The 16003-nt window shown below is 43.3% G+C and overlaps 1 protein-coding gene across 1 annotated transcript in view; it reads left to right on the plus strand.

Annotated features, from left to right (window-relative positions):
- r3hdm4 (R3H domain containing 4) overlaps positions 1 to 15065 on the plus strand; it is a 32325-nt gene extending 17260 nt beyond the window's left edge. The window contains exons 2-8 of the mRNA XM_080722369.1: positions 2956 to 3113; positions 3850 to 3977; positions 10033 to 10144; positions 11042 to 11127; positions 11233 to 11318; positions 11852 to 11907; positions 12526 to 15065. Coding sequence (XP_080578495.1) covers positions 2956 to 3113; positions 3850 to 3977; positions 10033 to 10144; positions 11042 to 11127; positions 11233 to 11318; positions 11852 to 11907; positions 12526 to 12629 — 730 coding nt within the window. The 3' untranslated portion in view covers positions 12630 to 15065. The remainder of the gene's footprint in view (positions 1 to 2955; positions 3114 to 3849; positions 3978 to 10032; positions 10145 to 11041; positions 11128 to 11232; positions 11319 to 11851; positions 11908 to 12525) is intronic.
- Positions 15066 to 16003: the final 938 nt, after the last annotated feature.

Genomic DNA, 16003 nt, shown 5'->3' on the forward strand with positions numbered 1-16003 from the left:
TTGTATGCTACTTTGGAGCTATATTACTCCACATTTCTACTGTAAAACCATTCAAAACTATTTTCAGAGGTACAGTGGGACATTGTTAGTTGATTCCAATTGGAATGGTGAACAAATCTATGAAGGAAGTTTTTTGGTTAATGCACAAAGTCCAGAGAAAGTGTCTAAAATATGTGTGTCGTAGGCCACTTTGAAGCTATATTCCTCCACTTTTCTATTGTAAAACCTTACAAAACTATTATCAGAGGTAGAGTGGGACATTGTTAGTTGATACCAATTGGAATGGTGAACAAACCTATGAAGGAAGTTTTTTGGTTAATGCACAAAGTCCAGAGAAAGTGTCTAAAATATGTGCGTTGTAGGCAACTTTGGAGCTATATTACTCCACATTTCCACTGTAAAACCTTACAAAACTATTATCAGAGGTAGAGTGGGACATTGTTAGTTGATACCAATTGGAATGGTGAACAAACCTATGAAGGAAGTTTTTTGGTTAATGCACAAAGTCCAGAGAAAGTGTCTAAAATATGTGCGTTGTAGGCCACTTTGAAGCTATATTTCTCCACTTTTCTACTGTAAAACCTTACAAAACTATTATCAGAGGTAGAGTGGGACATTGTTAGTTGATTCCCATTGGAATGGTGAACAAACCTATGAAGGAAGTTTTCCATAGAAAGTCTATATTACTATATTATTACTATATTACCTGTAGGCCTAGGCACTTTCTACAATAAAACCTTAAATTTTTTTTATCACATGTACAGTTGGATAATGTGAGTTGATTCCAATTGGAATTGTGAACAAACCTATTGTGGAGTCTTTTTTTATTTTATTTTCAGAGAAATTGTCTAAGTAATATATGACAGACAGACAGACAGACAGACAGACAGACAGACAGACAGACAGACAGACAGACAGACAGACAGACAGACAGACAGACAGACAGACAGACAATGCCTGGTTGGTTGTTTAAGTTGGCCAAAATCTGGCCATATTTTCCTAAATATGGAGATGACTGATGGGCTTAATATTTATGACACCAGGGTACTTCATATATGTGCATAAAAGGACGGAATTCCCTTGCAAGTGTGAATCACGCTGCGGCAAAGGACAGCATTAATTTGCAAGGGTCTTGGCCGTAATGGTTAGATAGATAGATAGATAGATAGATAGATAGATAGATAGATAGATAGATAGATAGATGTCAAATATCATGAATATTCAAATATCATGACTATTCAATCAAAATGAGGTCACTGATTTTTTTTTTTTTTTTTTAAGTTGCTGTCAATGATTAGCCAATTAATTGATGTTGGATTATAGTATGAGGTAAAACCAGTGGTACTCACATTCATTACTTGAGTAAAAGTATAAATACTGCAATATAGAAATACTCTGTTACAAGTAAAAAATCAAAATGTACTTGAGTAAAAGTACAAAAGTATTGGAATAAAAGTAAAAGTAGAAAAAGTAAAAATAGGCCTACTAATGTTTGAAAATAGCAGATCTACAAGCTGAGAAAAAAATTACTCTGGTAAATTAAAAGTACTTGAGTAAATAATTAGTTACTTTCCTCTGGGTAAACCCATAGAGTTATAGGGTAAACCGTATAGCTGCTTTGTGTTGATAAAACACTCAAAAGATACGTTATGTATCTTTCAGGACCATTGCCTGCTTTCGTCACAGCCCCAGCGAGCTCCTACGGTAATTACACTACATGATGCGCAGCGAACTTTGATCGTCGGCTCACTTCACCTCCCGTTTTGCAAAGTCGGATGGCTTCACTCCAGTATATTAAGTCGCAGTTGCAGAAATATGTGATGCTGATGTTTTATCTAGGAATTAGTCATTGCAACAGAGTACACAAGCTTGTTTTTAGCCTTTACACAATAAAATATATTGATTTGCATTGACTTTGCAACGTTTTTTTCTTTTCTTTTTTTTTCTTTTTTTTTTTTTTTTTTGCATGTTAAATGTAAACAGCTCTTTATGTTGTTACCAGCCTGCAGGATGAGGGCTAAATATGGCGTGAGCAGACCCAGCTCAGTAGCCAATCACACTGCAGGGGTTCCGCGTGGGGCGGGGCTTCTATGTAAAGCCCACTGACCCACTTTATATGACACACATGCAGTATGCATGTTCCACTGCTGGAAGTAATTGAGTACATATATTTACTCAAGTACTGTGTTAAAGTACAATTGTGAGGTCTATTTATTTGAGTATTTCCTTTTTATATACACTACTACTAAACTACATCAGAGGCAAATGTTGTACTTTTTACTCCACCACAATTATGTGATGTCATAGGTGAGAATGTTCAAAATGTGTTTGCTGCAAACTCAATGTGTTTCATTGCCATGCCTTGTGAGCTTGCAGAGGTGCTGTTTTTGCACGACACCATTGTACGACAACAAAGTATGAATTAGGGCTTAAGTCATTTATAGAGAAGCCATGCTTTTGACTGAAAGGTTGCAAGTTGAAATTGTCCATAATGTGGGTGGGAGTCAGTCTACCCTCTATCTGTGTAATGATGATTTTCGTGACATGGTAATAATCAGTGGTGGACAGTGGGGAAATCGCGCTCTTTCGACCGACCATCATTTCGAAAGGAGGGTTAGCGACTCACTCCACAGAGGTGAGGGTTAGAGTCGGGTGTCGAAAAGATGACATGTAGTAACAGCGACACGCTCCCGTGGACAGTAACATGATTTTAGTACTGTACTTATTTACATTTTTGACTTCACTACATTTCTGGGAAGGGTGTACTTTTCAAATTCTTTCAAAAGCATGTACTCCTGTACTTTAAAAGTATAACATTGACTGAGCAGCTTGTACGTGAGTAATATTTGAGCAGCAGACAGTATCTATACTTTGACTGGAGCAGTGCTGAGAGTTGAGTGTTTGACCCACCTCTCACTCACTAGTAATAATGAAGCTGTTGTTTCTGCCGTTCAGCCTGATAGAGGAGCGTAAGTGCTCGTCTCTGCCCTGCTCTCCGGCTAAGCGAGTGTCTCCAGCCAAGAGGAAACAGTTCTTCATCAACCAGGCCATCCGCAACTCTGACCTCACCCCCAGAGCCAAGGGCAAGAAGAGCCTCCGCCGCCAGGAGAACAGTAAGACGTCCTTTCTTTTTTGGAACCCATTAAGACCTGGGGTCGAATCTGCAAATACCGTCTAAACAAAAAGAATCTAAAAACTTTCAAGATTTTTCCAAAAATGTTTTTTTTTTTTTAATAGATTATTTTCTTCAAATCGATCGAAATCAGGGGTTTTCAACGTTTTCAGGCCAAGGATCCCTTGGTTGATAGAGAGATGAAGCAGGGACACCTACATAACCTTTTCATAGATTCCGTTTAGTTTCATTGTTTGACAGCACAATCAGTGTATTTTTGATTCATGTTAATTTGTTTTTTCAGATATTTAACCACTTGAACCATCAATACTTAATAAACTTGACCTTTCACTCTGTACTTAGTCTGCTCTTTTTCCCCTCTACATTGAACCTCTTTGCCGAAAATAGCAGATCTACGAGCTTGTAGATCTGCTATTTTTGGCTAAAGTTCTCAGAATATGGACGCGAGGGTTCAAGTGGTTATTATAAAAAAGGAGAAAAAGGTTTCTATTACACAAAGATATGGAGGACCCCCTGTAGTAACTCTGAGGACCCCCTGTTGAAGACCCCTGATCTAAATAATGAATGAATTGTATTTAATTGTGACCTTCCTGTTCATCTTTATTAACATCACATAGAAACGCAAAAAAAGGAAACAATAACCTTGAATTGATTCTGCACTGATAGCATTTTGCCAGCAGGAGGAGTGGACTAAATGCTTGTTTGTCCTTGAACAGCGCGCTTCCTTGCCAACCTGCTGGAGAGAGATGAGTGTTCCACCAGAGAGGAGCTGGAGATGTGCAGCAGCAATCCCGCCCTGCCCTCCATCTTCACCGAGGCCTGTTCCAACGAGAGCTACGCTGAGGCACGACCACCACACTTCTACAACCTCAATGTTTAGACCGTCTGTAGGAACCCATCAAGACCTGAGGCCCATTCTAAAAATGTCTTCTTAGTCCTAAACAGTTTTATGAAAAAAAGTATGTTGCTATGTCAGTGGAGCTCAAACTTCTTTATTATGTCAAGGACCCCCAAAATTATATGTATTTGGCCGTGGACCCTCATCTCAAATTATGTTGTTGCAGGGACTCCCAGAAGCAAACATTTGAGTTCAAAGTTTTCCCTCTAAAGAATTTATATATTTAAAGATTTTCACAAATGTTGATCTGTGATTAGGGTACACAGATGCTTTCCTGGTTTTAATGGGTTAACCACACTAGGTCTAGTTTATGCATTCAAAACTTTTCAAAAATGAATAAAATACAAGCTCTATTTTGCAAAACGATGCATTTATATTGTGAGGTTTGAAATGTTTTGAATGTTTTTAATGTTTTTTTTGTTTTTTTTGTTTTTTTTTAAATGATCACTTATATCTGTTTTTTTTTAATGTTCACTTATATCGACATGGCCAGACTAGGGACACCAGGTCGGAAGTAGTTGAAACCAGGTTACATATTATAAAATCACAGTTTCCTGTTTTTAGCTAACGGGAGCTACACCAATAATAGGATTTCAGGAGACGATCACTTGGGTTAAGATATACTTTATTGACCAGAATGAAGGCAGAAAGCAAGCATCACACAGCATGGCATATTGAGCACCCTACTATAGAGACAGCATAGAATCTAAGCCTATATCTAAGCGCATAGTATTGGCAGCCTACCTTAGCTCTACTATAAGACAGCATAGAATCTATAGCCTAAGTTAGCATGGTTTGGCATGGGGTTCTGCCTCGGGCCATGGCTCGCTGAACCCACGATCCTCATGTTACCATGAGCATCGAGGGCATAATTTAGTTACAGCGAGCCCTGGCCCGATACCCCCCGAGGGGGATCAAAGGCAGAACCTGAAGGTGGCGCTGGGGTGGTGGCGGGGCAGTGCTATGCAACAAGACTGAGTCCCACCATCTGACTTCCCTAAGAACTATGGGTAAGGGGGGGGGCAGGACCTAGTGACCCACCCCCCTCCGCGCGCGCGCTCCCTTGGGACCGCCCCCTGAACTAGCTTTGATCCTTACGAATCGTCGCACTATTTCAGGAGACGATCACTTGGGTTAAGATATACTTTATTGACCAGAATGAAGGCAGAAAGCAAGCATCACACAGCATGGCATATTGAGCACCCTACTATAGAGACAGCATAGAATCTAAGCCTATATCTAAGCGCATAGTATTGGCAGCCTACCTTAGCTCTACTATAAGACAGCATAGAATCTATAGCCTAAGTTAGCATGGTTTGGCATGGGGTTCTGCCTCGGGCCATGGCTCGCTGAACCCACGATCCTCATGTTACCATGAGCATCGAGGGCATAATTTAGTTACAGCGAGCCCTGGCCCGATACCCCCCAAAACTACAAACCCCCAAAGCACGCCAAAATCTCAGAATCCCATGCCAGTGCTAGCCAACTGCGAGGAAGGCAGCTCTGCTGTGACTCTAGCGATTAAGTTATCATTACTGCGGGGCAAACTATGAACTGCCTTTCCTGCTAACGCAAAAATATAATAATTAAGCATATTAGCATCTGGCAGAGCGAATATTACTAAGGCAAAATACTAAGCAATGATATTGGCAGCTTGCCAAAAACGCTATAAGTACTGCTAAAGCAATTTAATAATTAAGAATGTTAGCAGCTGGCAGACCGAACCAACGGTGAGGAAGGTGGTACTGCTGACTATAACGATATACTGCAATCTGACTGAAGCCATACTAAAACACCCTAGAGAAAAGCAGGAGCAGCAACATGGACGTATATATATATAGACAGCAGAACCAGAAGCAGCGATGAAACCTTTAATTCATATAACTACAGCGCCATACAGCTTCACATCCTACCTAACTAACACCCCAGCAACCACCTAGCTTTTGCAAGATTGAAATATTAAAGCGTAATATTTATCGTGGCCCGCAACCTATCAGGGGCGCGTGCCCCGAGTAACGCAACAGAAGCAGCAAATAAAACATGCAACCTATCAGGGGCGCGTGCCCCGAGTAACGCAGCAGAAGCAGCAAAATGAACCCTATGGAACAACCCTGCTAATAGTGCCTGCAGCACTATTAGCATCAGCAGCAGAAGCGTTAACTGAAACGCGTCCAACTCCAGCTTGGAACCATTACGCTTCGGTCAGTCCTGTGTTGTGTGTGCTTGATAGCTTGGCGTGCAGGATCTTGAGTTAGCTGAGGGCACCAGAAGTGCTGGTGGTGTGGCTGCTCCGATCCGGAGAGAATGCAGAGTGAAGAGGGGCGGGCCGCAAATCTGGCAGCTCTCTCCGGGGGTCGTGAGACGAGGACGTCGGGCAGACAGCCCGGTGTTCAGCATGGACATGAAAGGACAGAAAGGAGAGTTAGTTCTGCGACTGACACTGGTGTACCTTCCCTGCTTAAACTGCGAGCTGCAATCTTCAGAGGCCATGTGCTAGTCGCATCTTAAGCCTGGCCTTGGTGACCGCATGTGCTTGCCGCAGAAATAACCATCTTAGCTTTAGCTGACCATAACAATGAAACCACGCCTAAGGTCGCTGACTTTTAGGATCACAGAGAAGATTTTCGCAGCCCACGGAGCGCTCTGCTGCAGAGTCTGCTGCTGCACATATGAGAATCTCCACGAGATACCCGTCTTGACCTTTAAAGGCAAGCTATGCAAGCCTAGAGAGCGGCTAAATCCCAACATTCAGTACAAGTAAGTCGCTGCTATTCAACTATGGATGCCTATTATTAGCAAGCTTAGAGAGCGGCTGAACGCTCACAGAATCGAACAAGCAAATGCGTTGCTATTTACCTGCTAGAGTGTGGCTCCTCAGGGCATCTGGGAAAGCTGCAGCTGGCGAGAGGAATGGAGTTCCCACCGCTGGTGCTGGAACTGCAGCTTCCCATGTTCCCTTGCGACCTGGCGGTGGCGACGACGGTCGCAGCCTGACAGCGCCTCCGGAAGATGGGCCGGCACCACAGGCTTCCAGCACGACGCAGCGCTGGATCATGCTCATGGTAGCAGCAGTAATAGCATTAACTGATGCTGTAGCGGGCGGGCGGGCAGCCGGACGGGAGGGCCGACAGGCAGGTGGGAAGGCAGGCGGGCGGCGGCGGGCTGGCGGTAGGCCACTTCCGTCTGCTGAATATGGCGCGTGCAGGCGGGCAGGCATGCGGGCGGGAGGGCGGGCAGGCGGGCAGGCATGCGGGCGGGCAGGCTGGCAGCTCATGGTAGCGGCAGAAGTAGCGGAAGCTGTAGTAGCAATGCCCTCTCCAGTGCTAACCGACTCCTGACTGGTCTCATGGAATTATGCAGTAGTGGACGAAACTATAAAGATAAACATGTTAGCAGAAAACACTCAGCCGCTGCAGCGCGACGCTGCAATGATGGCATGCTGTAGCAGCCGCTATGCAGCGGCTCCGGCAAGAAGCTGAAAGGACAAACCTGATGTTAGCAGCAACATGTAGCAGCCGTGGCCCGAAGCTATAAAGAAAAACGCGATTTAGTGGAACATGTAGCAGCTTTAGCCATGCTATTCTGATGCCGTGGCGGGGGCATGCCGCAGCTCCGGCCTGGAGCTGTAATGATAAATCTGTTAGCAGAAAACCTCAGCAGCTGCAGCGCCATGCTGCTATGGCGACCTGCTGTAGTAGCAGCTATGCAGCAGCTCCAGCATGAGCTGAAAGGATAGAAATTATGTTAGCATTTAGACATGTAGCAGCCGCAGCAAGAAGCTAAAAAGTAAAACACGATTAGTGGAACATGTAGCCGCTTTAGCATAAAGCTGCCATGATAACCTGATGACGTAGCAGTGGGCCTGCAGCCACTCCGGCTTGGCGCTGAAATAACAAACAGAATGTTAGCAACCAACAAGTATTCGCTTTGGCGTGAGCTGCAGCAACAGACATGTAGCACTTTAGCCTGAGCTGAAAAGAAAGCATGGCGTTAGCAGCCTTTATCCTGGAGCTGCAATGGTGAACATGCTGCAACAGTCCTGTGGCCGCTTTAATGTGATTGTAAAGATAAACAACTCGTCATTTTTCACTAGCAGTAGCCTTAGCTGTAATTATTAGCTCGAGTGCCGCAGCTACGGAAACACCGCAAGGACATACAGTGCGATACGCAGAGACCCAGAACTATAACCTTAGATTGAAACAATACGGCAGCTCGATAGAGGATAGTATCCAATGACTTCAACGCTGCCACACTCGACGCCGCCCTGATGCCAACAGACACGCGGCAGTTTCTGGCCCGAGCTGCAAACATAAACAGATGTTAGCGTTTTCACCAGAGTAGCATCGGCAACCATCATCAGCTGCTATGCCAGCAGGCAGCCGCAGCTTGGGCAAAGCTAGCATTAACCGAGACCAGGCAAGATCCTCATGAACAGCAACGAAGCCTGTATGCTAAGCTTGTACAGTGCGCACAAGCGAAGCATAGACATTGATAATACATGCGCATCCCTGCCCTATGAACTGCGCGTGCACACAAAATAATATAATAACGAAAAAGAATCGTAACGGACCAGATGACCTGGAGGTTAAATGCTAGAGAGAGCCACATTACCCATGTGCCCTTCGCTTCGTGACGTTACCCTCTGCTAGCCTGTATGCTAGGTAGCTGCTGACCACGGACACACGCAACCCCCATGGAATAGGCAGCTTGAAGAGTCATTACGGAACGTTAGCAAACCTCTTTAGCTACATGAGTTCTGAGTTGCAAGCTAGCCGACCATCAACAGACAGCTCGTGGCTGGAATGAACGATGGCTCCTACCGTAGCAGAAGAGAATATTTAGCTGGAGCTACCGAGCATATAGAGAAGACTACGATTCCCTGCATGCACTAGCGAGTTCAACTGGTGACGTCAGGACAGACAGGCACGACTTGCGTTAGCGGAAGCAAAACATTGTTGCACGTAAACTGTGGCACCTATGAGCTTGCGGGTTTCCTCCTCTCAGGAGCCCACGCAGACAGACATCCTTTATAGGCTTCTCAAAGAGGCGATTACTGTATTTAATAATTCATCCCGCGAGGGCTTCTACGCCACGGTAACTGGCAGCAGCCCTACTGTGGTCCAAGAAGCGACAGAAACCATTTATTTACCAGCTAACAGCATCCTTACCGAAATAGCCGGCTAGCAATAGCCACCTAGCTCCTAGCTGACTGTACATTAAACCTGTTGTTCCGCGCTAGCTGATACGGCCCGCGCCGTTGCAAAGCACTGACATATCGACAAACCCAACAGCTGAAATTACTTTAACTCATGGTAGCCCAGTATAGGCCCACCAGGGCACGAAATAAGTTAGCATTTAGCCCGTAGCCACAGCCAACTTCTATGATACTGAGTTTACCTTTAGCAACTTTAGCAAGCCTGTAGCACCTTTGAAATAGCTTTAGCAACAAACAACTGAAAGTACAGAAATCAGCTAGGCACCAGCAACGATAGCAAGCAATCTGAACCTTGAAACAGCAGTTTAGAATTCAGCGATTACCAGAACAACAATCTCAAACTTCCCATACAACCTGGCCAATAACACAGCTTCTTAGTTTGGCAGCTAAGAATATGAATTGAGCGATAGTAAAATAGCAGAAACAGCCAGAAATACTCAGCCCAGTTAGGCACCCTCTCCAAGCGGTGGGCAACAGCACAGCTACCTGCAAGCAACAAGTGTGGCACTTGTGTGTGTACTGCAGCGTGGTAGCAGCAGCAGTGCTATGCAACAAGACTGAGTCCCACCATCTGACTTCCCTAAGAACTATGGGTAAGGGGGGGGGCAGGACCTAGTGACCCACCCCCCTCCGCGCGCGCGCTCCCTTGGGACCGCCCCCTGAACTAGCTTTGATCCTTACGAATCGTCGCACTATTATTGAAATAGGGTGCAAATACCCTTTTTTTTTTTTTTTTCTTCTTTTTTTTTTTAAACGCTCCTGACCCTTGACCTCTTGCCCTGGCAGCTGTGGAACGACTTCATGAACCGCTCAGGAGAGGAGCAGGAGAAGCTGCTGGCTCTGCTGGAGGAAGACGCCAAGAGGAAGAACAACACCGGGGACAAGGAGCCCAGGGCTGGTGAGATAATATACATGTTACCGGATGTTTGGGTAACTCAGGACGTTCTATGTACATTTCTGTTCGGCTTTGAAGTTGCACAGGGCAGATGTGACACATAACCTAAATATACAAAGAAATTAGTGACATAGTTGACAACTTTCTACATAAAAAATAACATTAATAGTGGAAATAGCCGATCTACAAGCTCACAACACGTCGCGATGCGACGCGTTGTGAGCTTGTAGATCTGCTATTTCCACTATTTCTGAAAATGTTTGTAAATGTATGAACATTTTTCAACATTCACGATTATGACGATTATGACAAAATATTTGCGATTATGTCAAATAATTGTGATTAGACGATTATGTAATAATTGTGACAGCCCTAACTGTCAGTATCATCTCACCACATAATTATACACACAACACACCCAGCTTCAACGTAATAGATGTTACAATATCCTTGTTAACGTCCTGTCTCCTAAATATATCGTCGTTGTCGGGTGGAAACCTTGTAGTATGTCCAAAACTGTTTTGTATTTATCATTCTAAAAATGATCTAAACTAGTGAAAATAGCCTATCTACAAGCACACAGCGCCTCGCATCTCGAGGCATTGTGTGCTTGTAGATCTGCTATTTTCAAAACCTTTTTGCGACACTCTTGTATGATGAAGTAGGGCTTTAATTTACCAAAAAAACATACACATTTGAATCTTGGAGATACAAGCTTTCTGCCCAACAGGGACAATATGTATTATAACAATAATAATAATGAAAAAACATATAGTATAAATTCGGGAGCAGCTAGGGGTTCAGTGTCTTGCTCAAGGACGCTTTGACACTAATCCAGTGGGAGCGCCGGCGATTGAAATTCGACGCGTGAAGATCAGTTGACTCTCTCTCTCTCCGCAGTCAATCCCACCTTCAGCGCTCAGGGCTGCTTCCAGAGGATCGATCGCAGGCTGCGGGCGACGCTCAAACGCAAACAGATCCCCATGGTGAGTATCGGCTCACTCTGCTAAGACAGTGTACCATCGTCACCGGTGATGGCCGTCCCTTATAGTGTGACTGACGGGCGGCCTTGTCTCCTCTGTTCCTCTCAGGGGACCCTGGAGGTGCTGGAGGGAGACCTGCTGAGCTTCTTCGTTGCTCAGCCTCGCTCCGTTTACACCACCAACCTCGGTAGCAGGTACTGTAGGTTACTCTCCTAAACATGAAACTTGTGCTGTTTGATGGTTTAAGCAGTAGGTGAGCCTACCAAGCCATTACTGGGGTTCAGATCCGGATCCGTAAGCCAGGCCCCCAGTAGTTACGATCGGCGAGAGTCAGAACGGGGGGGGTGGGGGGGGGGAATGGAAGACAGGATGCTCTTTTATGTTGTGGAGGGACATATAAAAGAGACAGATAAATGGCTGTTTTGTCCTCACTTCTTATTGTCGCTGTTGGGCAAAAACGTCCTACCTGTATCTCCCATGTTTTACATTTTCGTGTTTTTCGTAAATCAATGCCCTACTTGATCATAGTACGGGGTCACGCAAAAGCATCAAAAGTAGCAGATCTGCAAACTCGAAAGGCAGCTCAAAGCGACGCGTTTTGAGCTTGTAGATCAGCTACTTTTGCAAAAAAAAGATCCTGTTTGAATCCTGAAAAGTAATTGTTTTGGACATAATGAAGTTATGTGTGAGATAACTTCATGTGATGTTGTCTGTGTTTGTCCATCAGCTTTGAGAGACTGCTGCTCCATGCCATCTGCCAGTACATGGACCTGGTTTCAGCAAGTTAGTATCTTTCTGGACACATTTCACATATTTGGAGAAGAATATGTTTTATATCTATAATAAATGTATGACAAATATGCTACTTGCATGGCTATTGCTTCAACCAAACAAATCTTCATCTTTATAGGCAAAGCAATGTTCAAACATTTTCAGAAGTAGAGAACTACTGGCATATGGCTCTCAGAATTGTTATTGTCTGTCTGTTGGTTTGATATGCAAAGTGGCCAATACAAATGTAAGTCACAAAGAAATTGAAAACTACAAGCTCACTCACAGTGCATAATATACATAGCTGAGCTTCTCGATTGACTGTTTTGGCTATTTTCGTGCAACAACATTGTGCTACAAAGTCTAAAATAGATGAAGTGATAGAAGTGTAAGCAAGCATATGTAGCAGTATTGGCTCAGAGCCTCTGCCTGAACCTCTGCCAAAAGCCTAATATCTCCCCTGGCCAATGGGGGAATTCCCCTTTAGGCTAGTGGATAAGATGTTGGCTTTCCATGCAGGAGACCCAGGTTTGATCCCCGGGTGTTACACATCCGTGGTGTAAAAGTGCAGCGTGCCAGTCAAACAGTATGTGACAGTAAAGTAACGTTGGTTGGTGTTGTGCCCGTCAGGCTCCGACTGTAAGGGCGCCCGGCAGACTGAGGTGCTGAACAAACAGGAGGAGTTCCTCCCACCCAATCCCCTGCTGTCTGCCTACCTGGAACACATGAGCTGAGAGCAAGACGCCGCCACTCCACTCCCTTCTCTACATCTTACTCCCCCCGCCCCGTCTCTCCCTCTGCTTTTCTGACAGGTACACACAGGTGAAATGCAGCTTCAGTACAGGTCGTGTGTCCCCTCTTCCATTCTGTGTAGTCTGTGTAGTCCCTATCACCACCGTGGCCCTGTCAATGTGCCAACTGGAATTTCACTTTAAAATACCTTGGGTCATTTTCACGTCTAATCCCCCACCCCAGACAGTTTTTAAGTTGCTTTATTCAGTGTTTAGATATCGATTAGTTATTTCATCTTGTATCTCCCTGGTGCAACATTACGTTACAGAAAATATTAGAATTATGAAATAACCTATGGAAAAATTAAGGTTTCCTCATTCATTAAAAGGACAATATCAGTCCCCAGAAGGAGGGAGATGTGTTTTCAAACATAAAAACATTGTAAAATTGCACATTTGGCAATAAAACGAAAATTAAGCAGATAACGGAAAGTTTAATTCTGACTGCGAAAAGGCAGTTTTGATTTGCCTTCAGGAGCTTCGGTCTTGGGTCTTCTTCCTTTGCTGGGAAGTCTTGAAGTCTTACATGGTTAACATGGAGTTAGAAGTTGAATGGGCTTACCTGTATATAGGATGTGTTTGATCAAATGAATATTGGATATCTAAATATTGGATGAAGCAACTTAAAACGTGTCTGCGGTGCACACAAAAGAGTAGAGTAGACATGCAAATGACCCCAAGGGTGTCTTTAAGTGAAATTCTCCTTTTAAGTGGGCTTTCTTTTATGGTAAAAAATAATGCTATAGCAATGCGTTATAGGTGCTAAGATAAAGATGAGACAGGATGAATTGGATCTAGTCCACTGCTGACCTAGTGTATGAACACAACACAGTGTTCTTTTTGTTCCTTGCCCTTTTTCCCATTCAAACACTATTGTGTCACACAGTGTACAGAAAGTGTAAACGCTTCCAAAACTTGAAAACAAAGTTCAGATAGGAAAAAAGAAAGTGCTAAAGATAATGAAATTAGCACCGTTTCCCCTGCAAACAACAAAGCACAATGTGTGTACAGTATATAACTTCAAATCAATAGGATTTGCATAAAGTGACATTGTTGTGACATACATCAAATCAAAAGTCTGTCCTGCACAGACACAAGGTCATTCATATTTGGTCTGTCTTTTATTAAGGATATAAAATAATAAGGTTCTATTGTGCTTAATAATATAACATGTTTGATCATTTACTCACTGTGCAGATATGAGGTTTTTGCTTGAGGATAATGTTGTGGGAATAGTCTATCCTTTTCTCTGCATACAGATTGTCTCAGCTAGCTTTCTTTGATCTTTTATAGACTCAGCATAACTAAACTCTCATTAAGTTTACTGTAAGTATAGATGTTTTGATACCCTGACTAAGTCTTTCATTGGGAAAATCTAATAATAATTCAGATTTCAATATGAACAGAAATGCATACGGTCAAAAAACGGTCAAAACGGTAATGAATTTAGACATACAGACCCGAACTTGAAAGCACTTTTCCGGTTAACAACCCCTGAGCAAGCACTTATAATACCTTATAAATCCATATTGCAACTTTCTAACATATTTATAAATGTATATTTATACATTTGAACTGTCTTAGCTTTTGTGAAACGCTTATTCAGGTTATGTAAAAACAGTCATCTTCATAATTTCGACTACGGTCTGATGAAAACTTGACCTGCCAGTGCTTTTTTTAAATTAACTTAAAAGTCGTATTTTTGTTGTCAACAACCAAAGTTTGTGTGCGTGCAACGTGCGTGCGTGTCACTCACTGTGCATGCGTATGTGTGTGTGTGTGGGTTTCTCAGGCTTTTAGCGTCTCACTCTGAATGTCATATTTTGTAACTTCACATGGTGGCATTTATTTCTTTGTAATTTATGCATTCTTGATAGACAAAGTTGCTGACAATAATCTCTGCCTGCCATATGTTTACCTGTCTGATGAATACATTGTGCTGTAAATACAGGGCTTATAATGATGGATGTATGTCTTCTGCTAATGTTTAAAGCTTTATTATATATCTTTCAGAAGATGGCTGTCTCTTATGTTTTAATCACATAAACCCTAGTCCGTCCCTATTCTGGTGTCGAGCATTCAGCGAAAATAGCTCATCTGCAATCTCGGCAAAGAGATTTGTTGTAAAGGGAAATATTAGCGGACCTAGTATTGAGCCCTGGGTAGGGGGGGACCCTGGTCAACTTGAGTATTTAGGGTTTAAGTGGTTAAAACCTGTGAGTGTACATCACCACCTATTTATATCACACAATAACAACTACAGAGGTACAGTAATGTCGCCTCATATTTATATGACAACGATGTGACACTGTGTTGTGTTTTGCTTTCTTATGAGTGCCGAAGAACATGTCTTGGAACAACACTTTTAATAAATGTCCATTTAACGCCTCCGTGACCTCATCTTTGCAGTTAGATGAATGAACAGCCAGACGTCTTATCTATCATTTATTTATAATGGAAACAACCAGCCTATAGATCTTTTTTGTTTTTCAACTTTCTGATCCAAATCCGTAGCAGTGAACACAGTCGAGTTTGGGGACATGGCTGTTTACTGGCTAGGATGACCCTTCAGTCCACAAGGTAGATGTACTTTATATGTGCTGTCAAAGTGCCCTGGAGCAAGACATTGATCCTGTGTACGTACTCGGTTCATTTCAAGTCATTCTGGTCTAATATGAGAAAAACGTTGGCCAACAGTTACAGTCTGACCATTGTCTTCTAGGCCATTGTCAAAATGGTCTCCACTTAACTGAGCTATTAGGCACAAAATCGTTTCAAGTTTCAAAAATAGGGTTACAAGCCCACAATGTCCCGCGATAATATGCGTTGTGGTGTTTCAGATTCTGCCCAAGATGTTTTTCAGTATTTGTTGTACGAGAAGTACAGGTAGTTGTTATCGCGCGCGTGTGTGTGCGTGTGTGTTAATTCCTCATCAGAGCCTGCTTGCATAGCGAGTCAAAGAGTCCCCTATCTGGTACCAGTTCATTCAATGTATCTGACTCTCCTTAGCATGAGCTATATGTCTCAATGGTAAAGGAGAGTCACAGTGGAGGGATTAAGAAACAGTTGTCATGTGACAGATGCCATACAGTGTGCAATAGTCCACAGGAAATAACTTGGGCAACATGGACAGTTGGACACAGTTGTTGCCGGTGATAAAGATGTTGAAATCACAATAGATATTTGGTCTTCTTCAGCTTTAGGTCCACTACCCCTAAGATACAGTATCACTTTTCCATAAAGTAGTGACTTATTTTCTATAAATTTGAGTCCCTGGACTCGGAGAGTCTCCTCCTGAGTCTCCTATTGACCAATGA

This window comes from Nannobrachium achirus (assembly GCF_963921795.1).
Source record: "Nannobrachium achirus genome assembly, chromosome: 1".
Lineage (NCBI taxonomy): Eukaryota > Metazoa > Chordata > Actinopteri > Myctophiformes > Myctophidae > Nannobrachium > Nannobrachium achirus.